The sequence below is a fragment of the Coffea arabica genome, chromosome 2e (genome assembly GCF_036785885.1).
Source record: "Coffea arabica cultivar ET-39 chromosome 2e, Coffea Arabica ET-39 HiFi, whole genome shotgun sequence".
NCBI classification, from domain to species: domain Eukaryota; kingdom Viridiplantae; phylum Streptophyta; class Magnoliopsida; order Gentianales; family Rubiaceae; genus Coffea; species Coffea arabica.
In genome coordinates this window covers 65,585,303-65,599,657 of record NC_092313.1, presented here as the reverse complement: position 1 = coordinate 65,599,657, position 14,355 = coordinate 65,585,303, and the positions used below count along the sequence as shown (strand labels likewise).

Below are 14,355 nucleotides of genomic sequence, written 5' to 3'. Positions count from 1 at the left end.
GTGGAGGAAATTATGAAGTGAGAGGAATGGAATTTCTACCACCTTTTATGCAGAAATATGGGGAGAGGTCTGGGATCCATTCGTAGCTTAGCTTCTTACAGAAAATCATATTCTCTCTACCTAGGACTTGCAAGGGGCAATTGGGATTTCATCTTGTAATCATCTAAGTTCAAGACAAAGGAGATTTTTGGAAGGCTTCACCATATCTTGGCTAAGACTTTCTTTACTCTGTTTGTATTTGTAATTCATGATGATTTACATTAATGAAGTTATGAGTGTTTTATCATTCATGAGTAGCTAATTTCCTTTATCTAGGGAGTAGATGAAGCTTATGGCCAAATGATATGAGTTGATTGTTATTCATTCTTGTTATGTCTTGTATTAACTCATCTACTTGTGTATGTTGGATTACTTGTTGTTGCTTGATCACCAATAGCAGGTTTATAGTTGTTTTTACTCATTGAGAAATGGTAAAAATAATGGAATGACATAAGTAGAGCTTGAGTAGTATATTCATGAGAATAGAAATACATTCAAGTGGATGAAATCTGCATTTCATGTGTGAATAAGAACAGATTTAGTATTTACCAAGAGATTAGGAAAAACTAATCTGTTTTAACCCATTATTATCATGAGAATGTGATTTTGGTATTTCTGGAAATGAATCCTTGGTTAAACAAGAGCAGTAACAAGTGTTGAATTAATTCATTTTAGATCTTTTGTGTCATAAGTGGAATCTACATCCCTAGATCTTAATATTTAGTGAATTCTATTCCTTTTGTGAAATTGCATTTATCTAGTTAAGAATTTTTGTAGTTGAATTACATTCTGAAATTTCTGCTCAAATTAATTGTAAGTCTAAATAATAGAGTAAATTAGTATCTAATAATTGTTTTAATTGCTCCTCGTGGGATCGACCCGATACACATCTTGTACTACAATTGCGACCTGTATACTTGCAGTCCAACGGGTGTAAATTCGGAATTAAACTTGCACTTAAAGTAAAAACCCGTCAAGTTTTTGGCGCCGTTGCCGGGGAGCGGCAATATTAGAGCCTAATCATCTTTATTAATTTAGACAGCTTTATTTTTTAGATTATATTTAATCTTGTATTGTAATCAGTTTTTTTTTTACCATTGAAGTTGCATAATATCCCTTATTTCTGTTTGTAGTGTATGCACCGGGAGTCTCGAGAAGTCGCACCTTTCAATCCAGAAATTGAGAGGACACTACATAGACAAAGGAGGCACACACAACAGCAAGAGGAACAAGAGATTTGGCAACCGATAGAGGAAATTTTGATAGAACTACCATTTGCGGAAGAGATGGCCGAAAATGACCCAAATAGGCGAGTTCTACGAGATTATACTCTACCGGGAACACAAGGATCTCAAACAAGCATAGTAAGGCCTACGGTAAATGCTAACAATTTTGAGATTAAACCATCACTTATCCAAATGGTTCAACAATCTCAATTTGGAGGTAATGCAGTAGAAGATCCTAATACACACTTAGCTACATTCTTGGAAATTTGTGATACAATTAAAATGAATGGAGTTAGTGATGATGCCATAAGGCTAAGATTGTTCCCATTTTCATTGAGAGATAAGGCCAAACTTTGGCTACACTCTCATGCTCCTAATACTTTCACTGGATGGGATGAACTATCAAGAGCATTCTTAAATAAGTATTTTCCACCAGGTAAGACTGCTAAGTTTAGAATGGATATCACTAGTTTTAGCCAATTGGAAGGAGAATCATTATATGAGGCATGGGAAAGGTTTAGAGATTTGCTTCGGAAATGTCCACATCATGGACTGCCGGAATGGTTAATCATACAAACCTTCTATAATGGTTTAGTTTTTTCTACTAAAACTATGATCGATGCAGCTGCAGGTGGAGCTTTAATGGGTAAATCACCCCAAGAGGCTCATAATTTGATAGAAGAAATGGCAGCAAATAACTACCAATGGGCCAATGAGAGAGGTAATACAAGACGTCACGCAGGTATGATCGAAATGGACACTCTCAATATGTTGAGTGCTCAAATGAATAATGTGATGAAATTGCTAAGTAGACAAGGTGGAGTTGGTCCAAGTTCATCTAATGCACATGTAGCATGTTGTTCTATATGTGGAGGTGAACATGATAGTAATGAGTGTGTTGATTCTGAACAGGTACAATTCGTCAATAATTACAATCGTAATGCTCAAAATAACCCCTACTCGAATACTTACAATCCGGGGTGGAGAAATCATCCAAACTTTGGATGGAAGGATCAAGGAAATCAACCAAGGCCAACCAATCCACCGGGATTTCAATCAAGGCAACAACAAGCTGAAACTAAACCTGGTTGGGAGATGGCAGTGGAAAAGCTTGCAAAAGTTACCTCGGACAGATTTGAGCGAGTAGAAGGAAGGTTGGACCAACTCACTACAATGTACAGGAATGTAGAGGTCCAAATTGGTCAAATTGCTAGTTCTTTGAATAATCGAAATCAAGGAGAATTACCTAGCAAAACAGAGGTCAATCCTAAGGAGCATGTGAAAGCCATTACTCTTCGTAGTGGTAGACAATTAGAAGATCCTCCAGTGAAGGAAGTTGAGAAAGATGAGAATGAAAAACAAGAAGAAAAGCAGAGGAACCAAGAGGCGATTGTGGAGGAAAATAGTCGGGAGAATCCAAGAGAAAAGCAACCATCATCTTCCACTACCATTCCAATACCCCCTGCGGTTCCATTTCCACAAAGATTAAAGCAAAATAAGTTTGATAAAGATTTTGAAAAATTTGTTAAACTTTTCAAACAATTGCACATTAACATTCCTTTTGCCGATGCTATTTTGCAGATTCCATCTTATGCGAAATTTCTCAAGGAAATCATGACTAGAAAAAGAAAGTTGGAAGACTGCGAAACAATAGCATTAACGGAGGAATGTAGTGCAATTATTCAAAATAAGCTACCACCGAAGTTGAAGGATCCGGGGAGTTTTTCTATACCTTGCACCATAGGTAACGTTGATTTTTCTAAGGCATTGTGTGATCTTGGTGCTAGTGTATCATTAATACCTTTAACGGTGGCTAGACAATTGGGTTTGCATGAGCTTAAACGCACTAATATCACTTTGCAACTAGCGGATCGGTCTATTAGATATCCATTGGGAGTGTTGGAGAATGTATTGATAAAAGTTCAAAAATTTATCATTCCAGTGGATTTTGTGGTATTAGATATGGAAGAAGATATATCTATGCCAATTATTCTAGGTAGACCATTTCTAGCTACTGCAGGTACTATTATTGATGTAAAAAATGGCAAGCTTAAGTTTCAAGTAGGTGAAGAAGAGGTAGAATTTAATTTGAATGAAATGGAAAAATACCCTTCTTTTACCGATCATGCTTATTCTATTGGCACAATTGATAAACTAACCCAAGAGATGAGTCAAGTCAACTTTGACTTAGATCCTCTTGAGTATTGTTTAATGAGTTTAGGTAAGCAAGAAGATGTTTGTGAAGAAATTGAAGAATTGGCCAAATACTTGGATTTTCAAGCACCTTATAAAAGGGGTAATTTGTATGAAAGTCTTGGCCAAGGAAAAGGGTTTTCACAACCTTCAGAAATTGAACCTCCAAAGTTAGAGCTCAAGCCACTTCCGACTCATCTAAGGTATGAATTTCTTGGAGAAAATAAAACTTTACCTGTAATTGTTAGTGCTGACCTTGATGATGAACAGTGTGCAAAGTTGTTAAGAGTTCTAAGAAGGCGTAAGAAGGCAATTGGATGGACAATTTCAGACATTAAAGGTATAAGTCCTTCTATATGCATGCATCGAATTTTATTGGAGAACGGTTGCAAACCAGTGGTGGAAACACAAAGAAGACTCAATCCAAACATGAAAGAGGTGGTAAGAAATGAAATTCTTAAATGGCTTGACGCAGGTATAGTTTTTCCTATCTCCGATAGTGTTTGGATTAGTCCAATTCATGTGGTACCAAAGAAAGGTGGAATGACTACAATCGTGGGTAAAAATGATGAATTAATTCCATCTAGACTTGTGGTAGGGTGGAGAGTGTGTATCGATTATCGTAAGTTAAATACGGTAACAAGAAAAGATCATTTTCCCCTACCATTTCTTGATCAATTATTGGAGCGAATAGCCGGATATGAATTTTACTGTTTTCTTGATGGTTTTTCAGGATATAATCAAATAGCTATAGCTCCAGAGGATCAAGAGAAGACCACATTTACATGTCCTTATGGCACTTTTGCCTTTAGAAGAATGCCATTTGGGTTATGCAATGCTCCCGCAACTTTTCAACGATGCATGATGGCTATTTTTTCTGATTATATTGAGAAAATTATGGAGATATTTATGGATGATTTTTCTGTGTATGGTTCATCTTTTGATCAGTGTCTTCATAATTTGGAATTGATTTTGCAGAGATGCGAGGAAACAAATCTTGTACTGAATTGGGAGAAATGTCATTTTATGGTAAAAGAAGGAATTGTTTTAGGACACAAGATTTCCTCCAAGGGAATTGAGGTGGATCAAGCCAAAATAGAAGTCATCGAAAAATTGCCACCCCCAAGCAATGTCAAGGGGATAAGGAGTTTTTTAGGACATGCTGGCTTTTATAGACGTTTTATTAAAGATTTTTCTAAAATAGTAAAGCCATTATGTGATTTATTATGTAAAGATACTCCTTTTCAATTTGATGACAATTGTTTGGTTGCATTTGAAAGGTTGAAGAAGGAATTGATTTCGGCCCCAATTATAACTTCGCCTGATTGGTCACTACCATTTGAATTGATGTGTGATGCAAGTGATTATGCGGTTGGAGCAGTTTTGGGACAAAAGAAAGAAGGACGGTTGCACGTCATTTACTATGCTAGCAAGTTGCTAAATGAAGCACAACTCAATTATGCAACCACAGAAAAAGAGCTATTGGCAGTGATATTTGCTTTGGATAAATTTAGATCTTATCTAGTAGGATCTAAAGTTATTATATATACGGACCATGCGGCTCTTAAATATTTGTTACATAAAAAAGATGCAAAACCAAGACTAATTCGGTGGATTCTTTTATTGCAGGAATTTGATGTGGAAATAAAAGACAAAAAGGGAACAGAGAATCTAGTAGCGGATCATCTATCACGCCTAGAATATATTCCAGTCAAGGATCAAGTTCCTATTCAAGAGAATTTCCCGGATGAGTTTGTCCTAGCAATTATCAATTCTCCATGGTATGCTGATATTGCTAATTTTTTGGTAAGTGGAGAGATTCCAAAGGGAATTAATTACCATCAAAAGAAGAAATTCTTACATGATGTCAAAAGTTACTTTTGGGAGGAACCATTGCTGTATAAACATTGTGCCGATGGTATGGTACGTAGATGTATTCCCGAAAACGAGGTACATAATATTTTATATCATTGTCATAACCTTGAAACAGGTGGACATTTTAGCACCTCAAAAACTGTGGCAAAGGTATGGCAATCAGGGTTTTATTGGCCAACTATGTATCGAGATGTTCGGGAATATGTTAAAAGTTGTGATGCATGCCAAAGAACTGGAAATATATCTCGAAAGAATGAAATGCCCCTAACTACCTTCTTAGAAGTTGAATTATTTGATATATGGGGTATAGACTTTATGGGACCATTTCCAAGCTCTTTTAATAATAAGTACATCTTAGTAGCAGTGGATTATGTTTCTAAATGGGTAGAAGCAATCGCTTCACCTACTAATGACTCTAAGGTTGTACTCCGATTCCTTAAAAAGAACATTTTTTGTAGATTTGGCATACCTAAGGCCATAATAAGTGATGAAGGAAAACATTTTTGTAACAAACAACTGGATTCCTTATTGTTTAAATATGGTTGTAGGCACAAGACATCACTCCCGTACCATCCTCAAGCCAATGGACAAGCGGAGCTAGCTAATCGTGAGATAAAGCTCATTTTGGAGAAAACTGTGAATAAATCACGCAAGGATTGGGCTACAAAGCTAGATGACACACTATGGGCTTACCGAACGGCATTTAAGACTCCCTTAGGGATGTCGCCGTATCGTTTAGTCTATGGAAAAGCTTGTCACTTACCTGTAGAGATTGAACATAAAGCTTATTGGGCTATTAAAGCAATTAATATAGATTTTAATCTTGCAGGTGGAAGGAGATTACTTGAGCTGAGTGAATTGGAGGAACACCGGTTACATGCATATGAAAATGCCAAAATTTACAAAGAAAAGATCAAATATTGGCATGACAAGCACATTATTCCTAAACAATTTCAGGTAGGGCAAAAAGTGCTTTTATTCAATTCACGCCTGAGGTTATTTCCAGGAAAATTGAAGTCAAGGTGGTCTGGACCATTTGAAGTCACTCAAGTATTTCCCTATGGAGCGGTTGAAGTGGCAAATTCAAGAAATGAAAGGTTTAAGGTCAATGGACAACGATTGAAACCTTACTTGGCAGGTGAAATCGTACCCAAAGGACTCATATGTCTTTTGGGCGACTCTTCTTCAATTTAAGAAACTGAATGTGTGAGTCGAGCCAACGACTATAAACAAAAGCGCTAATTGGGAGGCAACCCAATATTTAGGTTATATTTGTTAACTTGGTGTGATTTTGTGGTTTGAATCAATGTTTTAGCTAAATTGTTGTTTTTGTAATGTAGGGTTGGCAATTGAAGGCAAGGATGACCAATTGAGTACAAAAAAGGCGAACTTTGATCAAACAACTCAACCCCTCGATTTGCGTTAAAGGTGTTTTTGATTCATTATAAAGGGGTAAAATGCATGTTTTTAATGTTTTACATTTGTTCCAGCCATTAAAATTGGCAAACAAATGATCTATGATGCATTTTGAGTCATTGGGGTACCTTTTGTAATTTTTCAAAAGTTGAAATTCTGCTAAAAATCGAAGCAGAAAACGCGTTTTCAAAGCAAACGCGACTACAAGTCGCGTTTCTAGGAATCGCGTTTTCAATTCTGCACCTGCAGAACAGAAAACGCGCCTTCAAAACGCGACCCAAAGTCGCGTTTTAATGGAAGTCGCGTTTTCAAGCCTGGATCAAGACTCAAAAACGCGACTTCAGAAACGCGACTCTAAGTCGCGTTTTCCATCACAGTCGCGTTTTCATTCCTGCAAGATTTGTGCAGGAAACGCGACTTCAAAAACGCGAGTTGAAGGCGCGTTTTTAGTCGCGTTTTCCGTGTCTGAATATAGCCTTCAGAAACGCGATTTCAGCCTTTCTTCTTCACTTCTCCAATTTTTCCAGCCGCGTTTTTCCCTCTTCCTTCTACCCAACTCACAAATTTTCATTTATACTCCATAATCTTGCTAGAAATCATCACCCCAACACCTTTTGAGCTTCATACAACCTTTTTAACCGATTAAAATCCAAGAAAAACACCTAAAATCAGGTTTTTGAGGGATTGAAGGTTAGGGTTCTTAAACTCTAATTTCTTCAATTGGAGGTCAATTGGAGGTTGTTTCATAGGGCTTTTTGCATTTTTAGCATCACCAAACATCCTTCTATGTGATTGAGGTAAGTTTCTTCATCAAATCTTTTGATTTTAGAAGTTCATATTTTTTATCCTGAGCTATCTGACATCTTTTAATTTCGAAAATTTGATGAGGTTCATGGCTATTTTTGATTTTATTCATGATTATTATGATTGTTTAAGCATGTTTAAATGTTTAAATGTAGCAATTTATTGGTTTTCAAGTACTTTAAAATTCACAATTGCTATATTTAGATGAAATTGGAAAAAGGAACTAGGATGTTTTCGAGCCATTGGTGATGTTAAATTATGGTTAAAAATGGTTAGTTGATGATGTTTAAGCATGTGCATTGTGTATAGTGAGTAATTTGGTTGATTTGGGGAGTTAATTAGTTTAATTTTTGCCTAAACATGATTATAGCTAAAAGCATATTATTATTGTTAATTCTAAATAGTTATAATCATAATTGTTCCTATTTTCACTAATTAAATTATAATTGATACATATCTTGTGTAATTTGGTGATTTTGGGCAACTTTAGGCATAAAATATGTCTTGTACGATCATTGAATGATTAGAACTTGAGCAATTGTATTTGAGGTTATTTGGATTAATGCTGAACTTTTGTTGCCAAATAATGAGTTGTAGTACATGTGGATAATTGAAATATTTTTTAGGTACTATGCCAAGGGGAAGAAGAGCGGTACTTTCATCCTCTAGTAGTGAGGAGAGGGAGGTTAATGAAGAGATGGAGGTGACTGAAGAGGAGAATTCACCTTCTCCTCCACCAGTTAACCGTCGACCTGGTGAGGGCACCTCCCGTGAAGCGGGTAGATCGATTTTTGACAGTGCTAGGTTCAATACTCGCAGGAATCAAGAATGGCATGAGGAGCGTGCTAATTTGGAGTTCCTGTTTGAGATGCATGTGAATCCAACAGTTGAGATGATGTACAACATCTCAGAGGCTTTTGCTCAGCTAGGATGGGCTCCTATTCTCACCCTTCCAAACCATTACTACCCAGACTTGGTGCGCGAGTTTTACGCCAACATTGAAAGTAAGGCGCGCCATAGTGGAGAAATAGTTGAGTCCTGGGTGCGTGGAAGACGAATCACCTTGTCACGGCAAGATTTGGCTGCTATTTTGGGGTGTATGGATGACGGACGTCCAGTAGACTTGAAGAAGGAGTTTGTTCCCCCGAATAGGAGGTGGGATCCCTCATTGGCCATGGCTAGGTTTGGTCTCGAGTACCAACCTTTTCGCTCTACCAGAAAGGAGACTATATTGGCGAATGTATTCGAACCTCGTCATCGTCTTATCATTTACATGATGGCTCACAATGTCATCCCAAAGAAGACGGGGCACACGGAGGTCCGCAAGAGCGATATCTACTTCTTGGATTACATGTTCCATAACCGGACATCTCCATATGCTCGGATTTCATTGCCTAACATCATCATCAGCCACATTAGGTCTACGGCGAGGCGTAAGACAACTTCCTTCAAACTATCATTTCCTCGTCTACTGACTTTAATCTTTCCCCGTTTTGAGGTTCCCTTGGAAGGCATGCGGCGGGAGTATGTTCCACCACGTGCTGAGATGACTATCACTACTCTTCGCCGCCTTGGTATTGGCACGGGAGACATTCCACGCCCTGTTCAGGAGCGGAGACAAAAGGCTAGACATGGTCGGGATGAAGCTGGACCTTCTACTGCAGCACCACCTCCTCCTCCACCACAAACTAATTGGCAGCGACTTTTTGATCATATGGAGGACTTTGCATTCCAGTTCGCTGACGTTAGGAATCGTCTAAGCCGAATTGAAGATCATTTGGGCATTCATCCACCGCCCAATCGTGATGCACAGGATGACGATGATGCTGAGGGGGATGACTGACTTGGCACACTGCAGAAGCTATCTTTAGTTGATGAACTTGCTTGCCTAATTATCTTAACTTGTGGAACTTAAGATGTTTAACTTCATTTTATTTTTCTGTTTTCTATGTGGTAGGTACTTGTATTTTGACAGTGGTTCGTGATTAGTGGCTGATAAGGATCTCAGCCATTGACTTGGGGAGTACTTCTTTCTTTTCTTTTCTTCTTTTGTTTCATTTCTTTCCTACACATTGAGGACAATGTGTAATTTAAGTGTGGGGGGAGAAATATGTGTGATACTTGTGGTTTTAGTTGTGTTTGATATAATTCTTGTGCTTAAATGGTGTTTCTTGTGGTTGCTGGCAGGGAGTTTTAGTCCACTTTTAAGGGGAGATTCTGTCAAAATTTTTCCAAAACCTTATACACATATATGTTATTAACTATAATAAATAAATAAAATGTTGTCACTTATCCTTTTAAAATAAATATATGCGGTTTTGATACTTCTTTTCTCATGAAATTTGGAAATGATTTTTATGTGATTATAATTTTTACATCTATAGGAAAGTATATCTAGTAAAATGGAGAAAATTATGCCTACATTTTGTATATTTGATGAAAATTCTTCTTTTTATCTAATTTTATAAGATAAGAAATTAATATGGTTAATAAGTGTCATACTCTTCTCATGATTACTCTTAGAGGGAATTTTATTATATATATATATATTGAAAAAAAAAAAGGGTTGTTCGACTCCAATGATTCTCATACCGAGTAACCGGGGGTTGGCATCTACAAATGTCGACATTCGCGTAAAAAGGTACTTGAATTAAGAGTATGCAAAGCAACTTGAGTATGTGAAATGTTGAGTAACCGGGGATCTGCATCTAAAAATGTTGATCTTCGCGTCAAAAGGCATTTTTCACAACTTAAGTAATATTTAACCCTTAAAATATAAAAAAATAAATAAATAAATAAATAAATAAATAAAAAAATTAATTAAATCCCTCTTTAAGAAAAATAAGAAGTTGATCATGAGATTAGTTAGCATTTTTATTGACTATAGGAGTTGCTTGCTTGCGAAATTGGATAAAAATAAGAAGTTGAGTTGAATTGGTAAAATTATGGTATACTTGGCTCTTCTTTGCTTGATATTATGAGTACTTGAACTTAATGGAAAGATCACATAAGAGTTATTTACCTTGATTCAAGGAAATGGAGTTGAAATACTACATATGTTTATTTTCAATTTTTTTGGATCATTGATGGTTAGAATTTTATATTGCTTGAGGACAAGCAATGATTCAAGTGTGGGGGTATTTGATAAGAGTTTATTTTACGTATTTTTAAGTGCATTTTATTAGTTAATTTTGAGTTGATTATTTAGTTTTATAAATAAAATAAAGAGGTTTTTGGTAAAATTATATATTTTTGGTAAAAGTGGATAATATTGCATTTTTAGTGATTTTAATGGTAAAACCTTCATTTTTATGCAGGAATGATGACTCAATCACCAAAGGATGGCAAATGAGGTGAAAAATAGAGATTTGGTGATGAAATTAAGTGGTGAAAAGAAAAATGAAGTGAAAAACGTTCAAATGAAGAATTGCACTTCAAGTCAGTTTTGACACTCTTCAGTATTTTGACCATATCTGGAGCTACACTTATCGGATTGAGGTGATCTTTATACCATTTTAAAGCTAAGAAAGAGACCTACAATTCGTATGAAGACATCGAAATCCATTTCTGCCATCTTCATGGGCAAAACGTTGGAATACAGAAGCTGCATTCTGTGGTCGGAAGTTAAAACAGAGGTTTGAACAGGTGACAGTATTTCGATCATATCTCAGGGTACAAAGCTCCGATTTGGATGATTCTTGAAGCATTGGAAAGCTAACTCAAAGGGCTACAACTTTTGTGTTTTGTACAAAAGCTAGTTCGGCCTGCATCATGGAGAAAATTGCAGTTGAAATAAGGCCAGAGTGAAAACGCGAGTAGACAAAACGCGAGTTATGCCGCGTTTTGTGTAGGCGCGTTTTATAGCCGAAATTCTGCAATTTGACTCAGTCAATTCTCTTGTGTTCATACCACTTTCCAGCTATAAGATGCAAGGGAATTCGGTGCACATGCTTCTGCAATAAAAGAGAAGACCAAATGAGTGTGGACAAAAGGAAACATCATATCTTTGACTTCTTTTTACAAAATCTGAGTGGAGGAAATTATGAAGTGAGAGGAATGGAATTTCTACCACCTTTTATGCAGAAATATGGGGAGAGGTCTGGGATCCATTCGTAGCTTAGCTTCTTACAGAAAATCATATTCTCTCTACCTAGGACTTGCAAGGGGCAATTGGGATTTCATCTTGTAATCATCTAAGTTCAAGACAAAGGAGATTTTTGGAAGGCTTCACCATATCTTGGCTAAGACTTTCTTTACTCTGTTTGTATTTGTAATTCATGATGATTTACATTAATGAAGTTATGAGTGTTTTATCATTCATGAGTAGCTAATTTCCTTTATCTAGGGAGTAGATGAAGCTTATGGCCAAATGATATGAGTTGATTGTTATTCATTCTATTCCTTTTGTGAAATTGCATTTATCTAGTTAAGAATTTTTGTAGTTGAATTACATTCTGAAATTTCTGCTCAAATTAATTGTAAGTCTAAATAATAGAGTAAATTAGTATCTAATAATTGTTTTAATTGCTCCTCGTGGGATCGACCCGATACACATCTTGTACTACAATTGCGACCTGTATACTTGCAGTCCAACGGGTGTAAATTCGGAATTAAACTTGCACTTAAAGTAAAAACCCGTCATGTTTAGCATTTTTAGTGTCGGTTCTAAAGCCACCAATTTTGCAGTAATTTGACATATATAACCTGAGTTATATGTGTTTAACTAATGACTGCATTTGTTGAAATTTCCACTTGCACAACATAGGAACTTGAAAGTGTACCGAATTGTGACTGAATTTAGATAAGTTTATGATCTGAATCTCTCGGTGGTTCCTTCTAAAAATAGTTAGAGCCTTGATTCTAGTTTTTAACGGATTGAAATTTTGAATTTTCCGAAGTATACAACCCATGTTATGCATGTTTAATGGAACTTTGTCCATGCTGAAAATGATAGATAGCAGTGCAACTCTATAGGCGACTCAAGTATATTGGCATAACTGTTGAGATGATTTACGTTCTAGATTACTACTAGGAGTTTCAAACAGATAATTAATATTTTGATTTTACTATTTTAGGGGAAGGATAAAGAAGAATTTGAGTGACACTATACACAAATTCCAATTTATCTTGACTAAGGAGTAAGTGGTTCTTTCATATCTCTATGGTTTTTAAATGTATTCATAAAAGGCTTTACTTGCTACTTGTTATGCAAGAATATATTTTGTTATATTAAATTGGATTGAGCATATGTAATTGTTCGATGACTATGTGCTTATGAATAATTGTACTATATGTTTCAAATGCGATTGTTATGCAATATTTCGAATATCATTAGACTTGCTTGAATAAATAAGGGACAGGAAAAGAATCTAGAATTGCTACATTTAAATACCGGTACAGCCCTTCCACGGGATATAATAGTAGACAAATGGCCCTATCACGCGAAAAAGTAGTGATCGTAGTAATTATTCGGAACTACGTTTTTAACTTATAAATGGCCTTATCACGGGAAAGAATAATAATATATAATAGTCTTGTCACGAGATATAATAGTGACCGTGGAATATTCTTTAACTGAATGCAAAGTGAAAAGAGAAAAAGATCCACAGATTGTAATTAAAAATTAATAAAATATGAATTCATGCATAGTTATGCATCGTATATGTAATATGCATGTAATTTTCTAATTGTGATTGAATTTTGTGAAATGATTTTACAAAACGTTCTATGTAATATTAATATGCTCGATCCAATGGTGATGTGACTAGGCTACTTACTGAACAAGTGGATGCTCACCCTAATTAATTTCCTCTTGCAGATGAGAAGCAGGTCTAGAATGGTTGGAAGATTAATTTTGATCGGGCTATATTTCTAGAGTTGAATTTTGCAAAAGTGTAGCCTATCTGGTTTTTGTACCCTAGTAATGTATATATGTCAAGAGTTTAGTATGAAGCATTATATGAGCGATTTTCTATGTTTGAAACTTTTGTAAATTCATTCGAAGGTTTATGTGATGGTTGCTTTGTATTTATGAGTTTGACAGACGGTTTTATATCCTCTCGGAAGGTATGCTGGTGCTACATTTCAAATCATAAGTTAAATATTTATTAAGTATGGTTTATCGGATTTGCCTGTGACAGTCCAACTATAGCGTCAAATTCAGTAATACGGAAGACTAATTTGCAGTCGCCAAGTGAGCAACTCACTAATACAGATTTTTGTACTTTTAGACGATCATTTCCCCTTTTGGGTACTTAAGAATTTGTCTAGTTTGTATATCCTCAACTTTGCTTCATATTAGTTTATACATCCTCCACAAGTCCTACAAGTTGCCATTGAATTTTTTCATATTCCATCAATATTTTGTACTAAACTTGTGCACTAGCACTATGTTTTGTGGTGATGTGTGAATTAGTGACTCTTAAGTCACAGTTACGACTCAAAAAAAAAAAAAAACCGAAGAAGAAGAAGTCACTGTTACATTCACGATAAAAGAAAATGTACTATTTTACTATTTTAGACCACAACCTAACACAATGAGGTTATAGGAGTCAATGGTGCACTGCTAAATATTACAATGGCTCAAACAGAAGTTGAGGAGCCACTGATCTAGTATAGAGATTTTTTATGTTTATACCTATCGATCATACAATAGAAATCATGATTCATTCCAATTAAACTTCCTTGCTTAATGTGCTGTTTTCACAAGTACAACTTTTTGTTATCATGGAAAGTGTAGGTAGAAGATACCGAGTCACGGGTGGAATCATTTTGGAAATTCATATCAAAAACTTTTTGCATA

The 14,355-nt window shown here is 35.8% G+C and overlaps 1 protein-coding gene and 1 non-coding gene across 2 annotated transcripts; one reads left to right on the top strand and one right to left on the bottom strand.

The window, feature by feature from the left end:
* Nucleotides 1–1,712: 1,712 nt before the first annotated feature.
* Nucleotides 1,713–1,819, bottom strand: LOC140037436 (small nucleolar RNA R71). Its single transcript, XR_011841339.1, has one exon. It is a non-coding gene; the product is annotated as a small nucleolar RNA R71 (small nucleolar RNA).
* Nucleotides 1,820–2,360: 541 nt separating this feature from the next.
* On the top strand, nt 2,361–6,527 carry LOC140036411 (uncharacterized). Its single transcript, XM_072077806.1, has 5 exons — nt 2,361–2,732; nt 2,847–3,933; nt 5,110–5,264; nt 5,449–5,483; nt 5,882–6,527. The coding sequence occupies exons 1-5, from the start codon at nt 2,361–2,363 to the stop codon at nt 6,525–6,527; spliced, it is 2,295 nt and encodes a 764-aa protein (XP_071933907.1).
* The last annotated feature ends 7,828 nt before the right edge of the window (nt 6,528–14,355 follow it).